Raw genomic sequence first — 26,984 nt, forward strand, 5'->3', positions numbered from 1 at the left:
CTTTTACACCCATATAGGATGTAAAAGCAATCATTTCTCTTTCTCTCTGTCTGCATTCTTGCAGTCATTGAGAAGTACTGAGTGAGCTGTGATTGGTCACACCTTGTCACATGGTACAAGGCTGTTGTGAATAGCCTTGTACCATGTGACCTCTGTGATCATTCACAGATTTCACACGTAGTAAGCAATGATGTCACAAGTGACATCTTGCTTACTACTTTGCATGTGATCACTGATTGGCCAATCAGTGATCACATGATTGGGACCTCGCACAGAGGTCCCGCCCGACGATCAGCGTTTCACTGTGACCGGAGGATCATTGCACTCCTCATTGCACTCCTCCCCCTCTGCTGTCACAGATGGACATTTCTTTGTATTTCTTTTATGGATTATTCGCCTTTTTTGCATTTCTTTATTGATTTTTGTAATACCATTTTCCTTGTCCCCTCCCACCACTGGCAGGACTCTCCGACAACCTCCTGGAATACTGATGTCATTCATCCCAGGAAGCCTCGGGGTCCTGTACAACGCATGCGCTGCTGTGCATCATCAGGGCTCTGGCTGTCTGTCAAGGATCACCCTGTCACGTATCCACCCACATGCCATGCCTACAGCGACTAGCTAACAGAAGCACGCACGTGCGGCCGCGACAGGGAGGTCAAGAGGGGATAAAGGGGAGTTAACTTGAATATCTAAAAACCGTATGTAAGATCAGCCATGATACCTTTTCACAGCCCGCACTACCTGTGGCCACCAGCAGATGGAGACTCCACTCCAATCCAGCTGGCTGATCACACACACTGGCAGATAGGAATCTTACATACAACCTGGTGCACTGATTAGAGTTGAGGAACAGTTTAGTAATTACACACCCTTCTAAGGTCCCGCCAGCTACCTACAGCTTGAACCCCGGGGTTAATCACCCTTCCACTGTCCACATTCCCCCGCACCAGACACACCACAAAGGGTAGCCTGCCACCACCCAACAGTTTATCCGCAGAACGGTCTGTTGAGACTCCACACACACATAGATTTCCATCTGGCAGATATGTTACCTTTGCAATCTGCGTACAATCTGCCCACTCGCAGTGCAGCTGCATGCAGATTGGCAATGAGCTTGACCGAGCATTTTAAAGGCACTAAAATACAATCTAATCTCTCTGATCTAGTCTCTCCAATCTATTCTCTCTGAAGATATGAGCACGTGCTTAAATACACAGAAGTCACTAAATAATTTTAAGATTTAATTTCCCAAAGTGGGCAGTGCATAAAATATGTACAAAATATAAAAAGTTTCAGAAATACAAAAGAAATAAGAAGACACACAAATTACTAATTATTATATAATAAAAAGGGAATAAAAGACAGAATAACACTTTTCCCTACGACTGGAGCAAGCCAGAAAATTAGCAATCCGTTGGTCAATCGAACCAGCTCTGTACGAATCACAAATGTCCGTGTACTCAATTTATTGGGATATGGACGTAGGCGGGACATTAGTCCTCGGCCAATCGACCATGGGGGGCTGCTCCTGCACCCGCTCACAGGATGCTGTGGATGCTGACCGGCCTAAGTTCAATCGGGCCAAGGCCGGCCCGAACACCAAGTCGGGGATTGGATTTCCGACACCAGCCCCATCGCGACAGTACCAAACACCATCCGACTGTCGCAACCCAGCGCCACCTAACCATTCCCTGCATTTTCCTGGCTTCTTCCCCAAGCCACAAATATGATTTTTATATGCAAATGCAGCGAACAGCGTGCCCTACAAAAAGGGAGCATGTTCATATCTCTCCAACTAATTTTCCAGCCTTTATGAGAGATTAAACATACTGCTTTGATGAATGAATGAATGAATGAATGAATATACCTATAGGGCTTTCCACATCAGGTAGCTGCCCTGTCTGCTGTAATTATTTCCCAAACTGGTTTTCCCAGCAGGTGATAATCTTATTAACACAAAGGTGTCACCTCCAGGAGGCCTGGCTATAGACTAATTAATGCTAATTGATGCTAAATGATGACCACTGTCTGTAATGTCTATTGAGTAATTTCCCTAATGGACTCAATACACATTCTTAATGAAAAGGGCTGTTCCTGAATACACATTTGTAATGAAAAGGCCTGATCTACAAATAATCTACTCAAACCTGCTATGGCTATGATTCTATATTTCCACCGATCAAATCTTTATCCACTCAAATCTTACATGTCCGTTACATATCCCCTCTTCCAGACGACGCATAGCTGAGCCTAAACGGGTCGGCTAACATGTCTGCCAGGAAAGTTCCCTAGGTTGGGAGGGGGGGAGTTCTCCCAACTAAAGCTTGACACCACTGACAGCTCAGCCTGTCCCCCTGCCGATGGGGAATGACTTCTGCCCTGCTCTCTGACTGATCCTAAAGGTTTTGGGTCACCACTGGTCAGCAGATACCCCCGCGGATCCATTTCATCCACTGGCCACTAACTATCGACTGGACGGGTACTGGCAAACCTGTCATTGTGTGCTGTCAGCATTTTCAGCCCCTGGCCAGGGTCATCTGGTGGTTCGCCATTGGTTGCGACACCCAGATGCCTGAGCCTGGCATAAGGTTGTTCCTGGGTGATCTGGACCTGGTTCCATGGCTTGGATTTCAGAACCTCTACTCTGACCTGTCTCCCACACTTCTGCTCTTTCTGCTTCAGCCAGAGACTGGTCAGCACAACCCCTGAGTTCCTCCAGCCTGACATCAAACCTATCAGCCGCCGAGAATACAGTGTTGTCAGATACAGTCTCTGAGACAGCAGATTCTGAGGGGGTCAGTGTTCCCCCATCATCCTGTGCTCCTTCCTTTGCTGTACACAGCAATGAATCCTCATTCATGATACTCATAGCTGTGGGGCCAAAGGTTACATCCACAGAAGACTTTATTCCACCAGGGGTCATCCTCTGACCCGTGCCACAAGGGGATAGAGGCACACAGCACTGGTCTTTACCAAGACTTCCTGAAACACAATGTGCCTTCTCCCCAGGAACTTCAGAAGAACATTCTGTTTCTTTACACATGGGTACAAAACCAAATTCCTCTTGCCCATACAACCCCATCCTGCTATCCACCGCTGGCGGTCCTTCAGCCAGACCCCCGAGATCCTCTGGGCTGCCATCAATTCTCACAGCTCCAGGGGACTCCAAGCTATCTGCCACAGGCGCCAGGTGGACAACAGTCTGAGGAGACCTTAGGCCCTCTGGTCCGGGTTCACAAGGATCCAACCCAGCTAGATTGGGCCCTTCCACAGACAGTTCCTCTGTAGCAGTGGGCCATGACTGGTCCAGGGCCACCTGCTGGGCACCCCGAGTCACCACTGCAGCAGAGGGAAGGTCTGCCTTGCACATGTCATTACATTTGTCATCACATAAAACATTATCAGTTGCAGAGTCCTCTGTGACATTAAACTCTTCTCCTGGCCTTGTCTCCAGACATTCACTAGAGCCAGGCCTTAGCACACAATCCTTCACCCCCTGACTCTCCCCAGAATTCCCAGTGTGCACTGAGTCACTCAACAGTACATTACGTGAATCCGAGGCCTCAGGTGGAAATGTAGACTTCAGAGGTGTTGACTTGTTCTGGGTTACCAACCGCCCCAGGTCAGTACCCGATAGTATGTTAGTGGTAGCTGCTACGCCTACTTCTCTTACTTTGCTTATGGATCCTTGGGGCAAAGCAACACAAGCTGCAGGTAGTATGGGGGTAACTCCTCCAACCCCTACAATAACTGTGGATTTCTTTGGGACCACATCCTCATGACTCCTCCATCCGGGAAGAGCTAGGACATCCTTGGGTACCTTGTCTCGGAGTCCAACTGAAACATTGTTGCTTGCGGTAACTGGCTGCAGGCTATCCACATGGCCTCCTTCATTAGTGGGATCTGCTCTGCCCACTTCTTTCACTTGACTTCCAGACTCCTGGTTCAACAAAACACAAGCCATAAGCACAGCAGGGATGGCTCCTCCAACCCCTGTAACAGCCATGGCTTCCACTGGGATCACATCCTCACAGCTCCTCAATTCTGAAAGAGCTATGACATTCTCTGATTCCCGTACCTTGTAGTCTAACTGTAACGCTGTTACTTGCAGTAAATGGTGGCCTCCTCCATTTTCTCCAACAAGAAACACAGTAGAGGGTACATTTTCCACTTTTGCTGGTGGGCTAGATATCCAAAGGTTTGGACAGGAGTAATGTCCCACTTGGTTACAGATAACACACTTCCAGGTCTCCTTGTAGGTCTGGCTCTTGTAGTTCTTGATGCAGATGGAGGAAACAATGCATTACCCTGCTGGATTTGGACCGTCTTGGGTTAGCGCCTTCTCTCAATTTGCTCCATCTCCTGTAGGTACTTTCTCTCAATTTGTATTAACTTGGAAATGAGCCGAAACTGCCCCTCGGGGTCATCACCTCCCAAAAGCTCTAGGTTTGTTCCCAGATCAAGGTTCTGTGTGAGTGCTGATTTCTTGTGCAGAGAGGGTTTGAGAACAGAGTCACACCGATACACGCAGTCATCTGGAGTGGCACAGTTGCAGGGTTCCACCGACATGGTGCGCCTTTCTAACTCCATCTCTATCAGAGCACCTAGGACAGCAATGGGCAAACTAGGGCCCGGCGGACCTTTTAATCCGGCCCGCGGAGCGTGATAAAAAAAAAACACAGCTAGGGCAGGCAAACATTGGCTGTCAGGATGTGTGTAGGCGGGGCAGCGTGACAAACGTGAAGGGAGCTAGGCTCCTCTCACAGTCCGCCCTGAAGACCGGAACGGCGCGGGAACACGGCGAGAGAAACGCGCGGAGCAAAGGTAAGTGAATTGACACAGGGGGGACTTGGCTTACTACTTGGGGGGGAATAGTACTGTGGGGGATGAAATACTATATGAGGGATGAATTAATATGGGGGATGAATTAATATGGGGAATGAATTACTATAGGGGGAATGAATTACTATGGGGGATGAATTACTATATGGGGGATGAATTACTATATGGGGGATTAATTACTATGGGGGATGAATTACTATGGGGGATGAATTACTATATGGGGGATTAATTACTATGGGGGATGAATTACTATGGGGGATGAATTACTATATAGGGGATTAATTACTATGGGGGATGAATTACTATATGGGGGATGAATTACTATGGGGGAGGAATTACTATGGGGGATGAATTACTATATGGGGGATTAATTACTATGGGGGATGAATTACTATGGGGGATGAATTACTATATGGGGGATTAATTACTATGGGGGATGAATTACTATGGGGGATGAATTACTATATGGGGGATGGATTACAATGGGGGATGAATTACTATCTACTCTTGGTCCGGCTCCCGGGTCCAATATATGAACCCATTGCGGCCCTCAAGTCAAAAAGTTTGCCCACCCCTGACCTAGGAGCTGGTACCTCATCTTGCCAACTGTATTGATGTCCTTTAGATCACAGAGGTCAATCACAGTCTCATCGGATTGTCTCAGGTACCAGCGTAATAAATTATCTTCCTGGGATTACCATCTTCACGTTTTGCCAAAATAAAAGATAGAAAAGAAAAACAAAGAAGGGAGGGGGAGCAAATAGCCAAGTATGTCTTCTACAAAACAAAAATTATGCACTGATGAGCTTCTGTAGGTCAGTCACATCTACCAAGCTTCCAACCTTTAGTACACGGGTTAAATGAATAAACCATGCACTAATGTATTAAGCAGATCCCACCACTGCCACCAACTGTCAAGGATCACCTTGTCACGGATCCACCCACACGTCACGCCTACGGTGACTAGCTAACAGAAGCATGCACATGTGGCCGCGACAGGGGGTCAAGAGGGGATAAATATAATATAATGGAAAACCATAAATGAGCACAATAATCACTATGCGAAGGTAACTCAGAATAGAGTTCTATACCACTAGAATGGAATTAACTCATAAAACAGCCAAGTCAGCAATTAGCAGTGCATATAACTATAAACTGCAGTGTGGATAATAATACTACAACTAGTCTAGTGTGTACTGTAGGAAAATGGCTAGGACAGGTTCAATGTCTCCTGAGAAGTACCCCTTAGCATAAGCATATGTAAAGGTCTCTGGTTAGTAGCTGTAAAGGAGCAGTCTTTAGTCTAGCTCCTGAGCAGGCTAGCATTGGGGCCCAGTTGCACAAATATTTCTCCACCTCCCAGCAATCTCCTTTCTGGGTAATGTAGTTCAAAAGCTTTTGATTACACAGTACAGTCTTTCCTCAGGACTACAGTTCCCACAGTGCATTGCTGCATGACTCCGTCTAATGAATTCTTCCAGATCAGCAGCTCCCTCCTGTCATTCTTAGACAAGCACCTGGCTACAGGCTCCCCATTCCAGAAATCTTTGATCTCCAAACAAGGGCAGAGTCCAATGGCATATAATGTCTATAACTTTAGATTAACTGAAATGAACAGCTAGCAGAAAACATCAAAGTTAGCATTTACACAAAACCAAATGATTCACATTAGCATAGGAATTTGAACCTCCCGCCATTTGTCAGAAGAAGTGAAGTTATGTCCATAATTATTATTATTATTATACAGGATTTACATTTACAAAATGGAAGCAGAGAGCCCTACTCGTTAGCTCTTACAATCTAGGAGGAAGGGTTGAGTGATACAAAAGGTAATAGCTTTTGGGGAGATGAGCTGATGGAAGAAATAAATGGCAGTTTACTTGGTAGAAGCAAAGAGGTTTTCAGGGATAGTCTAAAGGTGGATAGATTAGGAGACAGCCGGACAGATTAGGGTAGGGAGTTCCATAGGATGGGAGAAGTTCAGAAGAAGTCCTGGAGGTGAGCATCGGAGGAGGTGACATGGGTACTAGAGAGCAGAAGGTCTTGGGAGAATCGAAGAGAGCGGTTTGGTTGATATTTTGAGACCAGGTTGGTGATGTAGCTGGGGGCAAAGTTGTGGATGGCTTTGTAAGTTGTTAGTATTTTGAATTTTATTCGTTGGGCGAGTGGAAGCCAGTGGAGGGATTGGCAGAGAAGGGTAGCAGACACTGAACGGTTGGCAAGGTGGATGAGCCTGGCAGCAGTATTCATGATGTATATATAAGTAAAGAACCAGCGCCACGGAAATTGTATAAGACAACAGTAAGCTACAAAACCTAGCCTATAAACATATAGGATATACAAAACTTCAAAAAAAATAGGTTGCGCTTAAATACATACAAAAGTGTAACAAAAAAAATAACAAAACAATAAGAAACAATATTTTAAATCAAAATAAAATCCAGCAAAAACGAAAAACTCCAAAAGTTCAAATAATCAAATAATTATTTGAACTTTTGGACTTTTTCATTTTTGCTGGATTTTATTTTGATTTAAAATATTGTTTCTTATTGTTTTGTTATTTTTTTTTTGTTATGTATTTAAACGCAACCTATTTTTTTTTAAGTATTCATGATGGACTGGAGGGAGGATAGCCTATTTAAAGGTAAGCCAATGAGGAGGGAGATGCAGTAGTTGAGGTGAGAGATAACCAGGGAGTGTATTAGGAGCTTTGTGGTATCATTGGTTAAAAAGGGGTGTATTCTGGAGATGTTGCGGATGTCTCACTTAGATGTGCAAGGGGGTGACAAAGACTGATATCTGGTCACTGGACGTTGTCTTTGAGATACAACCTGGGTAGGCCGTGAATGTGGTTGCTGAGGCACACAAACTGCTTCTGCAAGTGGCAATAGCTGATTATAGTGCCAAGTCTTTTATGGACCTGTTCTTCCTTCCAGGTGAATCTGGTATACCGGCAATTTGGGCAACTGACATGGGGCTGAGACTTCCACTTATAAGCTAGTTTATGATTCCCAGGGATACCCAGATTCCTCAACAGCACTCTATTACTAGGCAGTAGGTCCTGCATCCTTACTTTCACATCATTATCTTTTGTTTTGCTGCCCTCAGATGTCTGAGGCAGCCTGGGCTTTCTCGTATGTTGTTTTCAGATTCTTCCTTACACTGTCATTGAAGTTTGGTCTGAGGATGTGCCAAATGCTGGGTCAACTGGCAGTTAGGCATCCCTCCTGAACATGAACTTATAGGAGGAGTACCTTTTGGCATTGTTCTCTATTATACAGTAGGCATGTACGACTTCTAAAATATACTGGCTCCTGTCTTGTTTCATCTCTTCAGGAGTATCCTGAGCATCTACTGAGCATATCTAAAAGCATGTGATCAAATCATTCTGAATGTGGGTTTTCTTGCAGGTGGTAAGGAGTTGTTCTGGACTTCTGAATGTCTAATAGGTCTAACAGTCTCTCAGACATTATTTCTAAGCCCAAGGCAGAGCAGCTTCTACCTCACAGGCCAAATAAGTGTGCAATTGATTTAATTCCTTGTGCTATTGTCTCTGTAGATGGATATACCCCCTCAGCTTTCCTGAGACCAAGGCCATGTCATATTGTGGAAAACCTTGAGAAGGGATTTATCTACAAAATCCACATGCCCCGCCAAAGTGGGGTTCTTCTTTGTTGGGAAGAAAGGTGGTTGGCTTTGCCCCTGCATAGACTATCGAGACCTGATTGCTATCACAATAAAGAATTGTTACATATTGCAACTCACTTCTGAATTGTTTGACTGTCTCTGTGGGGCTCAAATCTTTATGAAATTTGATTTGCAAGGATGGACTCTCCATGGATCCTGAAGAGGTTGCTGCTATGAACAACTGGCCCTTGCCTAGCAGCTTCAAGGCTACCCAGCGCTTCCTAAGTTTCACCAACTGTTATCAGCAGTTTATTCACTTCTGCTTCAATTCATGGCCCCAAGCATAGCTCTTATTTGGAAGAACACCAATACCAAGAACTGGCTACCCGAAGCAGTAGAAGTGTTTCTCGTGTTAAAACAAGCTTTCCTTTATGGCCTGTTCTTTTGAGGCTGGACATTACCAAGCCTTTCTCTATTGAAGTTCTGTAGGAGCTACTTTCTGTAGGAGTTGGAGCAGTCCTTTTTTAGTCCCCTAATGGACTTAAGCACCCATGTGGCTTTTTTCTCGAAGAAGTTTGCCCCAGTAGAGAAAAATGACTTGGCCTGGAAGAATGGCAATATCACTTGGAAGGTTTGCATCAGCAAATCACAATCTATAAGATCATAAGAACCTGCAAACACCTTCAATCTGCACATCACTTCAATCATAGATAGGCCTGTTGGTGCTTATTATTTTTCTGGTTTGATAGTCTCATTACCTTCATGTGCAGGTGCTCTTTCCGTTTATTTGACATGCAAGATTCTGAAACTTTTTTTGAGCCAAAGTTTATTGCTCCATCTATTTGAATCCTATATATGATACTCAACCATAACCTCTATATAACCTCTATATGAGACTCAACCATTCCTCCTGGCAAAACCTTTATACCTGTGGATATACACACCAAACTTTTTTTTTGCTGGGCCCATGTTTCTAAGTTTTCCTAACATCCCAGAGTTCATAGAATATTTATTCTCCTATCTAGTACTGGTGGCCTGGGCTCTGAAAGGATATAGAACAGTATTTTAAAGCTTGTCTGGTCTGTGCCCAGGCCAAATTTTCTCAAGCTCCTGCAGGACCCCTTCTGCCACTGCCTTTTCCAGAAGAACCCTGGTGCCGTATAATCATTTGGGTAGTGGTAAATTCTCCAAGATGGTCCATTTCCCACCTATCCTATCTCTACCTTTTGGCAGCTGCTTTGGTGCCAATATTTATTTGAGATATCTTCAAACTTCATGGGATGCCAACTTCTATAGTGTTTGACTGTGGGGTCCAGTTCACCTTGCACTTCTGTAATCCTTCTGTCTCTGTAAATCCTTGGAGCTACTGTTTCCTTCAGTTTATCATCTGCAATCCAGTGGGCAGACTGAAAGAACAAATCAGTTTCTGGAACAATCCTTCAGAGCTTTTTGTGTCTTCCCATCAGGACAACTGGGTTGGCCTTCTGCCATGGGCATAGTTCATCCATGATAATCATAATACCAGTAATCAAGATTCTTCATTTTTTCATTGTTTATAAAAAAACACCCAAATATCCCTTTGTCCATCCCTTGTGCTCTGGAAGTTCCTGTCCTGGATGCTTTATAGAAGAATACAAATCAGATATATTATCAAGTCCAGAGTCAACTTCCATTATCTACTCCGAGAAACAAAACTGACTGACATCTACAAAAGGATACAGTTATTAAACCCAGGTACATGGTTTGGCTTGCAACAAAACATTTCTGACTTAAAGCTCCCTCTATGAAATTTGGCCTTATGTTATTACCACAAGGATCAATCCAGTTTGTTACAAGCTCCATTTACTTCCAAATTTCAATATTCCCACCTACTTTCATATTTAGCTTCTTACAGTAAATTGTTATTCTTGAACAAGTTTTCCTGTCCTTCATCTCTGATCACTCCTCCTGTAAATCCATCCCAGGAATAAGAAGTCCACCAGATCCTGGATTCCAATCTCCCCTGGGGGAAACTCCTTTACCTCATAGACTGGAAGGCCTTCTGATGAATCCCAGCTTCTGATAACTCTGCTCCCCTCCTGGTCAAAATAATTAATCTCCATTTTCCTTTGAAACCTGGATTTTTGCCAGTGGGGAGGTCCCATAAAAGAGGGGGGGGGGGTAATTTCATGCTCCCCTGTTCCAGGCTACAGTATCAGGTCTTTCCTTCTGGGTGCAGCTGCCTGCATCCTACCAATTTCCCCTTTAGAACCTTCACAGACATTTGCGTTGATTATTCTGATTACTGATATTGCACTGAAATATGGTTGCTTCCATGTTGCCATTACAAAAGATAGAGCTAAAGATAATTTTGCTCTTTTAGGGACTCGCTCTGTTAAGACGTCTGAATGCTATTAGCTAGTCAGATAGAGAATTTGTACTTATACTGTAATGTACTAAAGCTTATAAACAGGAACAGTACTGTGATATTTGCATTACAATGTTACATGTATATAGCCGTTTGTATTTCTTGAGAAGCAAAAGCATTGCTAATTTCACAAACAGAAGACATATTATGAATTCAAAGGGGGAAAGGACCTTAGTATTTCATGCAACTCCTCTGTTGATTGTTTGGAACTATCAGTGCCTTTATGGGACATATGATCATCAATACTACAGTAGATGGACATCATTTCTGTTACACAATTTCATCACTGCTAGATGGACCCTTTTGTTATCCTTGTGATCTTAAAATTGTTGTGAGCTGAATGATGAATATATGAATATACAGATTATATACAGTAAATTATCCTCTCTTAATGTGAGAGTCAAGGTAATAATCTTAGGGAGCTATAGGCAAAGCATAATAACTTAGGCTATGGTTTGTTGACTTTTTAAGGTACTGATGTCATAGTATGATGTTATTCTTGCAGTTCCCCTGCCTTTGCAAATTACATGAGGTAAAATATATTCCCATGTGCAGTTCCAATCTGTATCATATCTTCCTTTCAGTTCCTCCAGAGGTGAACGTGTGGGGTCGTACTCAGTTCGATGAGGTTACAAGACTTTACTGTCTGGCGTACGGATTTGACCCCAGACCTGTGGATGTGAAGTGGATGAGGAATGAGGTAGACCATGTTCCTTCAGATGAAATGAGTCCAATTCTCCCCCATCCTGATGGCATCTATCAGCTCAGAGTCGGCGTGGAAGTGCCAATGAGGAAAGGAAACACTTACTCCTGTCATGTGAACCACAGCAGTCTGGGGACTGAAACTCTCAGTGTGAAATGGGGTGAGTAAAACAGAAAAAACTAACAACATAGCTTTTTCAGTACCTTCTTACTTTTTTATGTATACTGTGATGATTTGGAGTAATTTAGGTTATTGCTAGCACAACAACAGTGAGTTTACTACACATGTTTTCAGGGCCTTTTCTGCTGACTTTTATTTAAAAGTAACACAAAAGCTCACATGCACATTTTCCCACGCAGGGGGTTCTCACCATCAAACCTATAAAGAAAAATTACATTCAGCCAAGGGCTCTTCTTGGCAGCTTTAGTGCTTCAAGTACCTCTTGGTCCTTCTGACCATCAAACACATCCCAGTGTTCATGTACAGACTCTGCACCTCAGTTCTGCATCTTTACTTGCAGCTTCCCAGCTGTTCTGTTCCTCATGGACTCTCTTTCAGGCTCGGGCCTTGGTCTGTCCTGACCTGGACAGTATGGTGCATGCCAGCACCTCTCATGACTCCCTTCGCACACTGACCTCCTTGGGAAGGTGGGGCCCTAAGCTCTGATCCCAGAGTCCAACTCTTCCAACCAGTCCATCCCCCACAGTTACTACCCTTTGTACCACTAGCCCCTCCCTCCTAGATTGTAAGCTCCCAGGGCCCTCAAATCCCTCTTGTATTGAACTGTATTGTTACTGTATTGTCTCCCGTTATATTGTAAAGCGCTGAGCAAACTGTTGGTGCTATAGAAATCCTGTATAATATAATAATAATAAATGTGCTTGCTGCCTACAAAAACTGGCTCAAACTGCCTAATCGCGTGGCATGCCCTTGCCCTACCACAATACTTTGAAATAAACGTTACTGATTTTTTTTTTTTTTTTTATATGAACCTCTGCAGGTTTATGCCATCTTGACAGATTTACCTTTTAAATGAAGCCATCCAGCACTGAGCTGTCATCCCTCCTGGTCCTCCTATTTTCACCCAGTCTTGGGTTCATGCTCTCTGGCCATTTTAATGGCTGAGCCATGATGATGCACACGGAAGTCACGATCACGACATGGCATTCTCTGCATTCAGGGCAAGCTCAGTGTGCCCTGGATACAGAGCACAATGCACATTTGCAGTGATGTCATCAGCTGGAGCAATGTGAATATCTACTAAATGGCACAAGTTTTAGAGATATTCATAATACCTACAGGTAAGACTTATTATAAACTTACCTGCAGGTACAAGTTTTAAGTTACAGTTTACTAACACTTTAAAGTTATCTTTCTGTAAAGGACTTGCTTATACTAATCATATAAATATCTCTCACTTTAGATCATTTGGATTGTATTTATATTTGCTTTGAACTTTTGGCCAAGTGTTGAAGATGCTGTAATGGCTTACAAACATAGTGGATCATTAACCTTTTTTGTTTAAAGTAACTTTTCAGAGAATTTTTTTTTTTTGTGTGTGTGTGTGTGGAATCCTCATACAAGACCAATAGACAGGCCTGGGACAGGCAGCAGGTGTGTGCCCCCCCCCCCCCCCCCAGAACCATACCGGACCACATACTTGAACATCTTGTGGGATTGTAGGAGCAGGTATCTGGTTTTGACAGGTACACCTGCTCTCACGTCCAGTCAGATGTGCCATGGCGATCTGAGCAAAAAAGTTCAGCCCCCTCCTTCCCCCGCTGCCTTCTGGGACTCTTCAAACTTTCCAACACACTGATCATTCACAAAGTGCACTGTGGTTTGCCCATGTGCAGTAGGAAACTGGCTGTTGAGCCACAAGGCTTCACTGTCAATTTCCAGTACTTAAGATGCCAACACCTGCACCCAAAGCCAATTGAAGAATCAGCTTGGGTGAGGACACTGCTGGATCCCTGGACAGGTAAGTGTCCTTATATTAAAAGTCAGCAGCTGCAGGATTTGTTACAAAAACTGTAGCTGCGGACTTTTAATAAACACACACTTACCTGTCCCGGGGTCCAGCAATGTACTCACCCGCGCCATGCCTTCTCTCCTTCTGTCTTCAACGGCTCCGGCATCTCTACTGTAGGCACCAGGCTGCGACAGCTTGCGGCTTCACCCTGGTGCCCACCACGCATGTACGTGCTGGAACTCCACTTTAAGGGATTTCTACATGCTTTGGGAAGGATCTCCAACTCAGTGTCCATGTCTTGGTGAAGAACAGCAGGGTGTGTGTCCAGGCACTCACAGCCTTTTTAATAATCTTAGGCATAGCTCAGGGCTCCCATTCAGAACCTGGTGTTCTCCACTCAGGAGACAGGTCTGCCATGTTGAGGGTACAGGTAAGCTCCACCCAAGAGCCAGGAGGTGTCAGGCTGGGAGACAAGGACAAAGAGTGAGCCCCTGCCGCAGGGTGCTGCAACTAAAAGCTGAGAGCCAGGAGAACCCAGGGAGCCAGGAAAGCTGGGTGAGATGGTCTGAGGGACCAATCAAAAGCCAAAGAGCAAGGTTTGGGGCCTAAGCAGTGGTACTGCTGGAGAGAGAGAGACAGGTGGCTCCATATTATTTTAACTTTGTCTGTTTGATAGTGAATAATCCTGTGTGGTAAACTCCAATGTAATGGCTTTATTTGTAATAGAAGCGGGCCTACAAGTCCTAAAACCACAGTTCACTAAAACTGCTTCTACCATTGAGCTGAATTCCCCACAATATCAATATATAATATATACTATTTAAGAGTACACCAGCTAAATAAAATCAGGATATGCTATTCCTGTACATGTTAATAAAGGGAGCCTGGGGAGTTACCAGGTTGAGCCAGAGAACATTCATTAAAATACCAGCCAACAAGTACGTGTGTGCTACACTACTATATATAACTGTTTACCCAGATTTAACGCCAAGAAAATCTGTTCACTTAAAATGTTTAGTGGAAGGGTGCTGAATGTTCTTTATTTCCATATGAGTCATATTTCCCAGTAATAATTATGTTATCATTTGATTAGAATACCCGTAAGTGTCTTAAGATGTTCCATTCTACTGTGTTTCTGTCTCAGAACCCAACATGAGACCATGGACCATTGTGATTGTTCCTGCCATCATCTGTCTTGTTGTTGCAGCTGTTATTTGTGGAGTATTTGTATACAAGAGTAAAGGGGGCCATAGAGTTGCGAAAAATCCTGCGATTTTTCTGACGACTTTCAACTCCGCCAATAATCTAGTCGTGTATTGGCAATTTTGTCTGCTTTTTTTGTGTTTTTTTGTCTTTTTGAAAATCGTTGTAGCTGGAAATTTTTTAGAAAATGACCGAATTTCCTCCATTGATGGCAATATCCCCCGATTTTCTAAACGACAAATTAATGCGCATGTGCGATGACCTGGAAGTTTCTTAAGGAATTAATTTTCTTATCCGGGAGAAAGGTCAAAAGTTTTAGTGTGTAACCAGAACAGTATGTCATGTCATGTCATGTATTTCTGTGCAGTAAACTTTGTGTTTTATAAACAGAATAACATGCATCCACTATGCTTATTGTGTAGTGCTTAAATACCCCGTAATTAATGTTATGTATTGCATAATTAACACTTATAACACTTTCTGTAAATATATATATAAATATATATATATTTACAGTGAGGAACAGAAGTATGTTCTTTTTTCAAATACAGTGAGCAACAGAAGTATTTGAACACCCTGCGATTTTGCAAGTTCTCCCACTTAGAAATCATGGAGGGGTCTGAAATTCACATTGTAGGTGCATTCCCACTCTGAGAGACAGAATAAAAAAAAAAAATTCAGGAAATCACATTGTATGATTTTTAAAGAATTTATTTGTCTTGCATTGCTGAACATAAGTATTTGAACACCTAAGAAACAGCAAGAATTCTGGCTCTCAAAGACCTGTTACTGTGCCTTTAAAAAGTCCACCTCTACTCCACTCATTAATCTAACTTAGTAACACCTGTCTGAGCTCTTTAAAGACACCTGTCCACCCCACAGTCAGTCAGATGCCAACTACTACCATGGGCAAGAGCAAAGAGCTGTCAAAAGACACCAGAGACAAAATTGTGGACCTCCACAAGGTTGGAAAGGGCTACGGGGCAATTGCCAAGCAGCTTGGTGAAAATAGATCAACTGTTGGAGCAATTGTTAGAAAATGGTAGAGGCTAAAGACGACTGTCAGTCTCCCTCGGACTGGGGCTCCATGCAAGATCTCACCTTGTGGGGTATCACTGATGATAAGAAAGGTGAGGAATCAGCCCAGAACTACAAGGGAGGAGCTGGTCAATGACGGGAAGAGAGCTGGGACCACAGTTTCAAAGGTCACTGTCAGTAGAACATTACGCAGAACGTTTTGGTCTAAACTTCACTCGTCGTGTTTGGAGGAAAAAGAAGGATGAGTTGCATCCCAAGAACACCATCCCTACTGTGAAGCATGGGGGTGGTAACATCATGCTTTGGGGGTGCTTTTCTGCAAAGGGGACAGGACGACTGCACTGTGTTAAGGAGAGGATGAATGGGGCCATTTATTGTGAGATTTTGAGCAACAACCTCCTTCCCTCAGTCAGAGCATTGAAGATGGGTCGTGGCTGGGTCTTCCAACATGACAACGACCCGAAGCACACAGCCAGGATAACCAAGGAGTGGCTCCGTAAGAAGCATATCAAGGTTCTGGAGTGGCCTAGCCAGTCTCCAGACCTAAATCCAATAGAACATCTTTGGAGGGAGCTGAAACTCCGTGTTGCTCAGCGACAGCCCCGAAACCTGACAGATCTAGAGGAGATCTGTGTGGAGGAGTAGGCCAAAATCCCTGTTGCAGTGTGTGCAAACCTGGTCAAGAACTACAGGAAACCTTTGACCTCTGTAATTGCAAACAAAGGCTTCTGTACCAAATATTAACACTGATTTTCTCAGGTGTTCAAATACTTATGTTCAGCAGTGCAAGACAAATACATTCTTTAAAAATCATACAATGTGAATTCCTGAATTTTTTTTTTAATTCTGTCTCTCGGAGTGGGAATACACCTACAATGTGAATTTCAGACCCCTCCATGATTTCTAAGTGGGAGAACGTGCAAAATCGCAGGGTGTTCAAATACTTCTGTTGCTCACTGTATTTGAAAAAAGAACAGCAATATACTTTTAAACCAGCAAAGCTTTATTGACACATGTAGATAGACAGTATCAATAGCATTATTTTTTATTCAGTATGAAAATACCAAAAATTTTAAACTTTTTTTTTTGGAAACAAAAGTGCACTGTACATCTTGTACATTAATGACAATACAAGTATTGTTAATGCTTCCAACCTTCACAAAAGAAGTCATAATAAACCAAACCAATAAAATAAATAATAAAATAAACCAAAAAATTAAAACACAAATGAAAAAAACACATTTTCTTTCACACATATATTTATATAATATCTACCTTCAAATACTCTGTCTTTAGCACGCGTGATATTTTTCTGGGATATGTTTCGGGGATTATACAACCCAAGGACTGTGCGGATATACCAGTTGAAAACTTGAGGTCCTCATAGGATCTTCCGGTTGATAGGTAGTGGAGGGTTGCAATGAGTCTTTCTTCTGCACTGATGGGTTTGTGCATGTAAGTGAATTTTTTCGCAATGTGCGGTGCAACCATGTTTAGGAGCAGCTCAAAAGACTGCTGGGACATTCGCAGATAATTTTTGAAGTCGTTAGGATTATTTTCTTTCAAATTACAAAGCAGGTTCATGTGTGAAAAATGTGCACGTTTAAGAAGCCAGTCTTTGCACCATACTCTGCTCTTCCTTGCTTTCTTTTTTTGTTTGTTTTCCTTCTCCTCCAGTGCTTACACAGCAAGTGCTATAAGGGCCAGTTTTTTTTTGTGGTTCAATTTGGGCATTTTAATACAATAAACAAAGAAAATTCGTAGGATTGAAACGTTGCTGATGTCATGCCAGCAGATTACGAAAAGAGGGAGGGACGAAAAGGTCACCAAACTACATCATTTCTAACGACAAAACTACAGCATTTCCTCCCAAAACACAACAGCATTTCCGCCCAAAAAACGACATCATTTCCTGTAGAGGTGAAAATTACAAAGAATTTATCTGCCGATTTCCGTTCAAATTGGTGTTCTAATTGGCTTTACGACCAACCGATTTTTTGTTTATCGGAAGAAAAATTGAGATTTTTTACAAATCTATGGCCTGCAGAAGTGTAAGAACTGAGCAATCTTTATGATTTTAGAACTGCTTATCTCAGGCCTCCCTATCTATTGGGCATTAATTTTGTCGAACTAGATTTTACCCCAAAATGATCAATTGCACCTTTACTGTAATCTAGCTATAATCGGCCTCTAATTATGCCTTGCGATCAGTTTAGGTGACATTAACCTTATGTAGCACCCTCCTAGGTAGCTAGCGGGATCTAGCTGAATATTTTTAGCTAAAGGCTGAGTAGCACCCTGCAATCAGAGAGGGTAAACGTTTGATCAGGGATGATCTGCAGACCAGCTTTCTGGAACTTTCCCCTTCTTTAAAATTTTGGAGAAAGTTCTAGAAGCAGTGGGAGGGGGTGAGGAGTGGCTGGTCTGCACTATCAAGGGATCCTGGCCAGTCTCCAAACAGGAGGCTTGGCATGGGGTCAGTACAGCCCTTAAGAGTGTTTGAGCCTGCTCAGTAGCAGGAGAGTTTGGATGGAAGATAGAGAGAGAAGGCTGAGAAGCAGGAGCCAGGGAGAGGGCCCAGTTGGAAAGGGACTCACCTCCTGGCAGTGGTGCTGGAGAGGAAGAAAGTTCAGACCTCATTGGCCCCCAGAGCGAGGACCAAATATGCAGCAGGGAAGGAGACAGCCTAAGGGAAGGCCTGAAAGCAGCTACCAACCCACCAGCTCATAGGAACAGGACTGAGTGTACACGCCCTGGAACAGTTAAGGGGAAAGATCATTCTGGTGGAAATCTGAATTATCTCCTTCCCCAGGACTGTTCACCTTAAAGTGGCAGGCACTGGATCCCCTGTCCAGGGATTCCTTCAGACAGCTGGATAGAGGAGGATTATCTGGGTTCTGGGGTGGTACACCAGGAGGGGCTGGATAGCTCTCCAAGAAGAGAATTTTGCTGTGTAAAGACTTGTACATAGTTGCTAGGAAGTTGACCTCAGTTTGCAGTTCCTTTGAGCATCCCATACACCCCTTACCCCATCCAATTTTATTTCCCCTAATAAAACTTACAAACCAAGCTCAAGGACTGTTTTACCATCTCTGGCATGCACGTCTGTGAAAAACGCATGTTGCCTGGCTGTGTAGGACTATAGGATGACCTAAATCTCTAGTGACTCCTAAATGCTACATGTACATCACAGCATATGCAAAATAGGTGATATTACTCTCAGAGAGTCTTAGAGAGTTTCTACAGCTCGGTAAATTTCATGGGTCCTCAGTATGTAATGACAACCTGGGCCAGGAGCCAACCAGCTCTAAAGAAAATTTGTTTTGCTTGTAGCAGCTATGCAGGTATAAAGTGACACTCAACAAGACTCATAATGAACCTTTCTTATCAATGTTGCTTCAATGTTTCTTCACTGCCCGAGGGCCCAGGGTCAGTAGGGGGCCCCATGAGATGCCCCTGGTACCTTTTTCATAGGCTTTTTTGAGTTTGGGCAAGGACACAGGGGCCCCATGATCCCCTATTGCCCGGGGGCCCCATGAGTTGTCAGTCCACCCCTGGCACCAACAGTTTGCTCAACACTTTACAATATAACGGGAGACAATACTGCAACAATACAGTTCAATACAAGAGGGTTAGGAAGGCTCTGCTCCTTGGAGCTTACAATCTAAGAGGGAATTCCCATAGACACACTCGTAAACCTTGTAGACAGGCTCTCCAGAAGAGTTGAAGCTGTTATAGCTGTAAAGGGCGGGCCAACTCAATATTGAACCCTATGAACTAAGACTGGGATGCCATTAAAGCATCCCAATACTTTTGGCAATATAGTGTATGTAGCACTACCCCATTAGGGGTCGCTGAGTTTTGGGTCCCCCTACAGCTCTGCAAAGCCAGGCAACACACAATTTATTTCACATTTGGATGCGGTTGAAGGATGTATGGGATGCCCAAGGGAACTGTGAGCTTTGAGGATGAACTCCTTAGCAACTATATACAAGACTTTAGACAAAAATAGTCTCCTTTAGGAGCATTTCAGCTATCTGATGTACCTCCTCAGACCCCAAATGCATCCTCCTCTCCACTCAGCTGCAGCTGCGGTATTCCCTGGGCAAGGGGGCCCGGAAGCCGCTAATTTAGCCCAGGCAGTCCCAGATGAGGAGCTAGTTGGGTTTCCCATCTGACTGCCCTCTCCCCTTATCCAGCCCAGGGGAAGTAAGAGTACTCACACTGTCCTTCCTGTCAGCTTGGTGGGTTGGTGGCTGCCTTCAGACCTTTTGCTGGGCTGGCTTCTTCCTTGCTGCCTGGGATGTCTTTCCTGGAAGACAGTGGTACAGTGGAGACTCTCATTTCCAGCACCTGCCTGTAGGTAGGCTTCTTCCCTGGCCCCCTCCCAGGCTCCACACTCCAATCTCTCACTCCATCTTCCACCCAACACTGACCACCTTCCTCCCAGGCTCTGCAACACTTAAGGGTTGTCTTGATCACCATGCCCAGCATCCTGCCAGGGGATTAGCCAAGGTCCCTCAAGCATGCATGTCCATACATACATTATTGGACAGGCCAGTGATAAGTCTATTTTACACATCAAATGTCTTTTATTTTCAATAATTTTTATTAGGAATTTTTGAAACATACAAACAACTGAGAACTATGATATAAAGAGGTTCACATTAATACATGTAAAATATGCATAAAAAAGGTTAGTTGACGGCGCCTCACCATCCGGTCGAGGCACAATGCAGAGTCTTGCTTTAGTTACATGAGAGGTATGCTACCTTTGTGAACCAATTGGAACTTTAGGAGGTATATTAAGGGGGAGTGGAAGGGGTAGAGGAAGGGGAGGGGGGGAGGGGAAGGTAATGGCACCGAGTCTTCAAAGTCAGGTAGTATGGAAGAGAGCTATAAAATCATTTTATGGAACATTTGGGATTTTGTAACCATCGAGTCCACTGGGTCTCAAATTTATGATACGAGGAATTGTAGAGCGCCGTTCTTCTCTCCATCTCGCAAAGGAAGTTAAGGTCGGTCAGTAGTCGGGACATAGAAGGAGTGTCAATAGAACGCCACAACCTGGTGATATTTATTTTTGCAGCAGACAAGACGTGAATGGTAATAGTGCGTGAAGCCAGTGGAATTTTGTCTATGCCAATGTGAAGGAGCGCTAAAGCAGGGTTTGGGTAAATTGGGGTTTTCACTATCGAGGATAGTAATTGGAAAACCTGGTTCCAATAGGAAGTGAGGGATTTGCACGCCCACATCAAGTGGAAAAGGGAGCCTCTTTCTCCACAATGTCTCCAGCAAGTTTGGGAATGTTGGGGATAAAACAAAGACAGCTTGACTGGTGTTAAGTACCATTGATGGAGTATTTTCAAGTATGATTCCCAATGCGAGCTGCACTTTGAGGCTTTGAAGGTAATGGTGAAAATTCTCTCCCAGGTGGAGGGAGATATCGGTTGTTGAGTTACGTTTTCCCAGTTTGCTAGGGATGATGTATATGTGGTAAACTGCGAGTCAACCAGCATCGTGTAAAAAGTTGATATACCTTTTTTTGGATAAGTAGATTTTTGAAAGAAGTGATGTGCTGTCGCAGGGATTTTATGCTAAATGGTACATTTGCCTTACGGAGGGCGTGGGTTAAACGTATATAGGTAAAATATTCAGTTGCCGGAATTCGGTATTTGTCCCGAATGGCTTGAAAGGAGTGAAATTTGTTGTTAGTATATAGGTCTTGTATATGGCGTAATCCATGTTCTATCCATAGGTTTAGGTTTAAGTGAGGAGAAAGGAAGTGTAGAGCTGAGAGCGGAGTGGTAATGTGGAGGTTGTCTGTTCGTAATTTGGTATGAGTAAGAAAGTCTTCCCAAGCTGCTAGGGAAGCTCATATGCAGGGATTATATTGCGGGTTTGTAGGTTGTTCCCCGCGGGGTATGAATAGTAAGTCGGACAGGGTGTGCGGTAGGAATAGGGAGGTTTCCATAATAGTCCAGGTCTTGCTAATTGTGGGCTGTCTCCAGAAGAAGAGCTGGTCAAGTATTGCAGCAAGGTAGTATGACTTCACATGTGGGAGACCCGCTCCGCCTCTGGAGGGAGGACGGATTAAAAGATTCGTGACACATCTAGGTTTTTTTGAGTTCCATAGGAACCGATTCAGAATTGTCTGGAGTTTTGTGAAAAAGATATGGGGAACTGGAATAGGGAGTGTTCTAAAGATGTAGAGTATCTTGGGTAAAATACACATTTTGACTGTCGCCGTTCTGCCTAACGTCGAGAGGGTAGTGGTGCGTAGACCTTTAATTTCTTGTGGGATAGTTTCAAGTAATGGTATAAAGTTAGCATTGTATAATTGGCTAGTCCTTGTAGTGAGTCTGATTCCTAGGTAGGGAATGCTAACTTTTTCCCAATGAAAGGGGAAATGCTTAGAGATGAGATTTTGGCTATTTTCAGGTATATGTAGATTCAGTATGGAAGATTTCGGTTCATTAAGCTTGTAGTAAGATACGGATGTGTAGTTTTGGATTTGTTTTCGTATCGCGTTAAGGGAATTATATGGGTTGGTGACCATTAGGATAATGTCATCTGCAAATAGGCTGATCTTGTGTTCTGATTTTAGGAATTTAAATCCCGTAAATTTAGGGTCATTTCTAAGGTTGGTTGCCAGTGGTTCAATAAGAAGAGCAAAAATTATGGGGGATAAAGGGCAACCTTGTCTAGTTCCGTTAGAAATGGAAAAAGGATGAGATAGCGTACCATTGGTTAGCACTCTGGCTGAGGGTCTAGAGTAAAGGAACAATATGGCTGATAACATCCAACCAGATATCCCAAATTTTTGTAGTGTATGCGTCATAAATTGCCAGTGGATTCGGTCAAACGCCTTTTCTGCATCGAGCGATAATAGAAGCGAGGGTTGGGGGTTTAATTCAAGGTGGTGTATCAGGGATAAGATTTGTCTAGTGGCGTCAGGCGCCTGTCTACCAGGAATAAACCCTACTTGGTCTGGATGAATTAGAGTCGGTAGGTAGGGGAGTAGTCTCAGAGCTATTATTTTAGCATAAATCTTCTTTATGTCTGTGTTGAGAAGTGAGATTGGTCTGTAATTTTGTACCAATTGGGGGTCTTTGCCAGGTTTCGGAATGGTGGTAATTATCGATTGTAGCATTTCTTGGGGAAATTCTCCACAAGTAGCTGCATGATTGTATAGGAGTGCTAGGTGTGGAGTAAGGTTGGGAGCAAGTGCTTTATAATATTCATTGGTGAAACCATCATTCCCTGGGGACTTGTTCAGTGGGAGGGTACATATGATTTTCTCTATCTCAGGAGGGGCAATCGGTACAGAAATAGATTCAAGTTGGGTCTGAGTTATGCGTGGAAGATTAGTGCTACTCAAAAAATGTTCGATTGATTGTGTTGTTGGTTGGATTGTATCAGCGTCATCCTTCAAGTTATAAAGTGTCTGGTAGTAGGCCGCAAAAGCATTGGCAATGTCTTGTGGGTTTGTCAGGGTGTCATGTAACGTAGGATGTTGGATTGTGGATATTTTGGTTTTCAGTCGTTTTTGTCTGATAGTCTTGCTAAGGAGCGAGTTTGCTTTGTTACCTAGTGCATAAAATCTAGCTTTTGTTTTTTGCAGATTAGCGTCGTATGTATGTAACAAAATGGTACGTAATTTATTTCTGTCGGAGTTTAGAGTCGCTGTCGTGGTTGGATTTGGGTGTTGTTTATTCAGTATTTCATTTAAGCGGATGGAGGTCATGAGTTGGTCAATTTGTTGAGAACGTTGTCTCTTAACACGGGAATTTAATTGGATGAGGATACCTCTCATGTAGGCCTTGTAAGCTGGCCAAAGCGTGGTAATGGATATATCCGAGGTGGAATTGGTATCAAAAAAAAGTTTATGGGCTTCTTGAATATGCTTCAGGTTTTCCGGTGCTGTTAAAAGTGCAGAGTTAAGTCTCCAGATGGGTGGTAGTGCTGTATTTTGATCATCGACCAAGGATATTTGGATCGGAGCGTGGTTGGACCAGGTTATGGTCCCTATTTTGGATGACGTCACCTGTTGCAGCGTCCACTTATCTGTTATGAACATGTCTATTCGGGAGTATGAAAGATGCGGAGCGGAGTAATAGGTATAATCCCGTTCAGAGCCATGTTGACATCTCCAGATGTCATAGAGGTCGTTGTTATGGAGAAATTGGTTAAAAGTAGGTTTGGTGTATTTGGAAGTGGAGGATGAGTCTATGTCCGATTTCCTATAATGTTGAAATCGCCACCGACGATGAGTTTCCCTTGTTTAAGTCGGGAAATGGTTTTGAAAAGTTTACGGTAGAAACTTATCTGTTTACAATTTGGGCCGTAGATATTCACTAAAGTGTGGGTCTTGTCATTTATTTGGCATACTAATATATGGAAGCGTCCTTATGGGTCCGCTGTCTGTGATAAAATACGGAATGAGAGAGAGTCATTGATGGCCGTGATCACTCCATTCTTCTTTTTGGTGTTGGTTGCCATGAATATTTGAGAAAAGCGATGAAGATATAATTTAGGTGACTTATTAGTAGCGAAATGTGTTTCCTGTATGAAGAGTATGTCTGCTCTTGATTTCCGTGCTTCTTTAGATAGTAGTGATCGTTTATAAGGTGAATTTAAGCCTCGGACGTTTAAGGATGTAAAATTGATCATTGGTATTTATAATTCCAGGATTTTCCGTTGGTTGGAGTGTTATTTGGGAGAATCGTAAGATTATGTACACTTTCAAGAGGATGAGCGTTTGAGCGTAGGTGGGAAGTCTGTGACTCAATTGAAGCGGTAGAGGGAGTATTCCAAGATGTGTCGCAGTAGAAGACGTTGAAGTATTGGGTGGGTGTCCAATGGTGCCAGGGTAAGAAGGGGAAGAGGGTATGGTGAACAATAAAAAACCATTTGCGAAAAATGCAAATATCACGTGTAGCCAACATTGCTACCTCTAAACTTGGGGGTTCAGGAGGGCTTGACCGTTGGATAATGGTCAGGCCAATTGTAAAGAGAACTTTGAGCGAAATTCAAGGGTTTAGGCCAAACGCCAGACAAATTAAGTAAATGATTGGCTCCTGGGAGAGCGTGTGAGTATGCTGTTTAATATAGAAAGGGTATGTCCCGCGGAGGCTATGTTGCCTCCATAGAACTATGCGCAGATTCTTGTGGTTCGGCGGGTATAATATTCCAGGATTTTAGTAGATCCAGTCCAGCTTCCAATGTTTTAATGGTGAAAATCCTACCATGCTGTCTCACCGTTAACTTAGTGGGGAACCCCCATTGGTAGGCTATGCCGTGATTTCTGAGGGCCTTGGTGATTGATATCATACGTTTCCTGTTAAGGAGGGTAGCCTTAGATAAATCCGCATAGAGGCGAAGATTTGTGTGTGATGGTGGGAGAGGAGGCGGGTTTCGGGCCGCTGACATGATTCTGTCTTTCACGTGGTAAAAATGTATGCGTGCTAAGACATCTCTAGGAATAGATGTTGGTAGAAAGGAGGGTTTGGGTAGGCGGTGTGCGCGGTCAATTGCGAGTTCTAAGTCGGATATTGATGGTAGAATGAGTTTGATGTATTGCTGTATGTATGGGAGTAGGTCCTCGTTCGTAACAGATTCGGGGATTCCTCTGAATTTAATATTATTGCGACGTGATCTGTCTTCTAAATATTATTGCTCTATGTCTGATGAGTGAGTTACATGAGCATCGATTAAGTTGTTGTGCGCCGTAATGATGTCTCCCATGTTGTTCTCAATGTGGGTTATTCTGCGTTCCTGTTGTTGTACTATATTTGACAATTGGTTAAGTGATGTGAAAATATCATTATGTAGCGATTGGCGCAAGGATGTGAGCATGCTTCTCATGCATATTTCTGTGAGAGGTACATCTGACGCAGGGAATGCGTCTATATCAGGCATGGCTGAGTGGGGTACATGTGATGCAGGTTCTGAGGCCTGGAGTAATGTGCTGGGGTCCTGCTCTAGCCTAGGTCTGGACTTAGCTGGGCTTAGTGATGTGGGGGACAGTGGGGGTGATGACTCACCAGGGTCCCCGGGGTAGAGCGAGTGCTGCAGCCTGAGATCTCTTTGCTGGGACCTGTAGTCCTCCTGCTGGTCACTGCTCCCCTCTCCCTGCGTGCAGCCGCGGGCGCCATCTTGGATTCCCGGCCCGACGGCCGGGAAGAATTGAGTTAGTTTTCCTGGTTGATCCACCAGTTTCTTTCTTCGTGGCATAGCGGTGGAGGATCGGGCACCTTATAGGAACGGTGCGGTGTCAGTGCTGTGTCCCAGGGCCGGTTTGTGCCGCAGTGAGTCTGGCGGGTGGACGGAGCTGTCTTACTGCACGTCCACCTTCAGAGCCGGCCGCGCATGCGCCCCCCATCAAATGTCTTTTAGCTATGTCAGTTTTATGCAACAGGCAGAAACCTTAGGTCATCTACAAGGGGTTGTATAATGCAGATAAGTCTGGTTAAGCATTTCAGAGTATATTGTTTACATACTTAAGGATAATAAATAATGTGATTTGACTATACAAGATGTATTTATTGATGGTAATTAAACTTGAAGGGGTATTTATGGGAAATGATATAAGGGCGACTTGTTAAACACTTTAGTAACTTATATTGCTATTTACAGTAATGACAAGTGAAGTCTTTTCATGTTAAGATCAAAAGCGTTTTTTTACGGACAATCAGAATCCTTCCTGTTTTGATTACGGGTAGTAAACTGTATATGAAGGAAAGTTTAGCTGTTAAGACTAGATTCATTTATTTATTCAATGTGGAAGCACAGGTATAGATTAGAAAACACATTATCGCATGTATGTAAGCTAGCTAGGTGCATATTACAGACTGGACATGTGCTGGATTGTGTAGTGTCTCTATGCGTGGTATGAAGTATTTTAACCACATGCCGCCCAGCCACCGCATATAAACGGTGGCAAGGCGGCGCTCGTAGGCAAAAGCACGTTTTAAAACGGCTGCCTTTCAAACAGGTAGGGGGCGCGCGCGAGGCGCGCACCCGCCCTGCCTGTCCCGCAGGTGTCAGCAGCGGGTCTCCGCGCCGGGTCACGGCCGGTTTTTACCGGCCGTTTTCCCGCGATGAGCGGTAATCACTGACACAGAGCAGGGCTGCATTGTTTACACACAGCCTGCCGACAAGCTGCAGAGGGAGAGAAGAGTTTCTCT

At 43.8% G+C, this 26,984-nt stretch overlaps 1 protein-coding gene across 3 annotated transcripts in view; it reads left to right on the forward strand.

The window, feature by feature from the left end:
* LOC149460293 (major histocompatibility complex class I-related protein 1-like) overlaps positions 1-26,984 on the forward strand; it is a 125,518-nt gene that overhangs the window by 14,233 nt on the left and 84,301 nt on the right. For all 3 annotated transcript variants that reach the window (XR_016313087.1, XM_089679827.1, XM_089679828.1), the window contains exon 2: positions 11,464-11,742. Coding sequence is in view for 2 of the 3 variants with exons in the window: in XM_089679827.1 (XP_089535953.1) it covers positions 11,738-11,742 (5 nt within the window). In the remaining variant the exon portion in view is untranslated. The remainder of the gene's footprint in view (positions 1-11,463; positions 11,743-26,984) is intronic.

The sequence above is a fragment of the Staurois parvus genome, unplaced genomic scaffold (assembly GCF_062004578.1).
Source record: "Staurois parvus isolate SC_StPar_1 unplaced genomic scaffold, SC_StPar_1.0 ptg000232l, whole genome shotgun sequence".
NCBI classification, from domain to species: Eukaryota; Metazoa; Chordata; class Amphibia; order Anura; family Ranidae; genus Staurois; species Staurois parvus.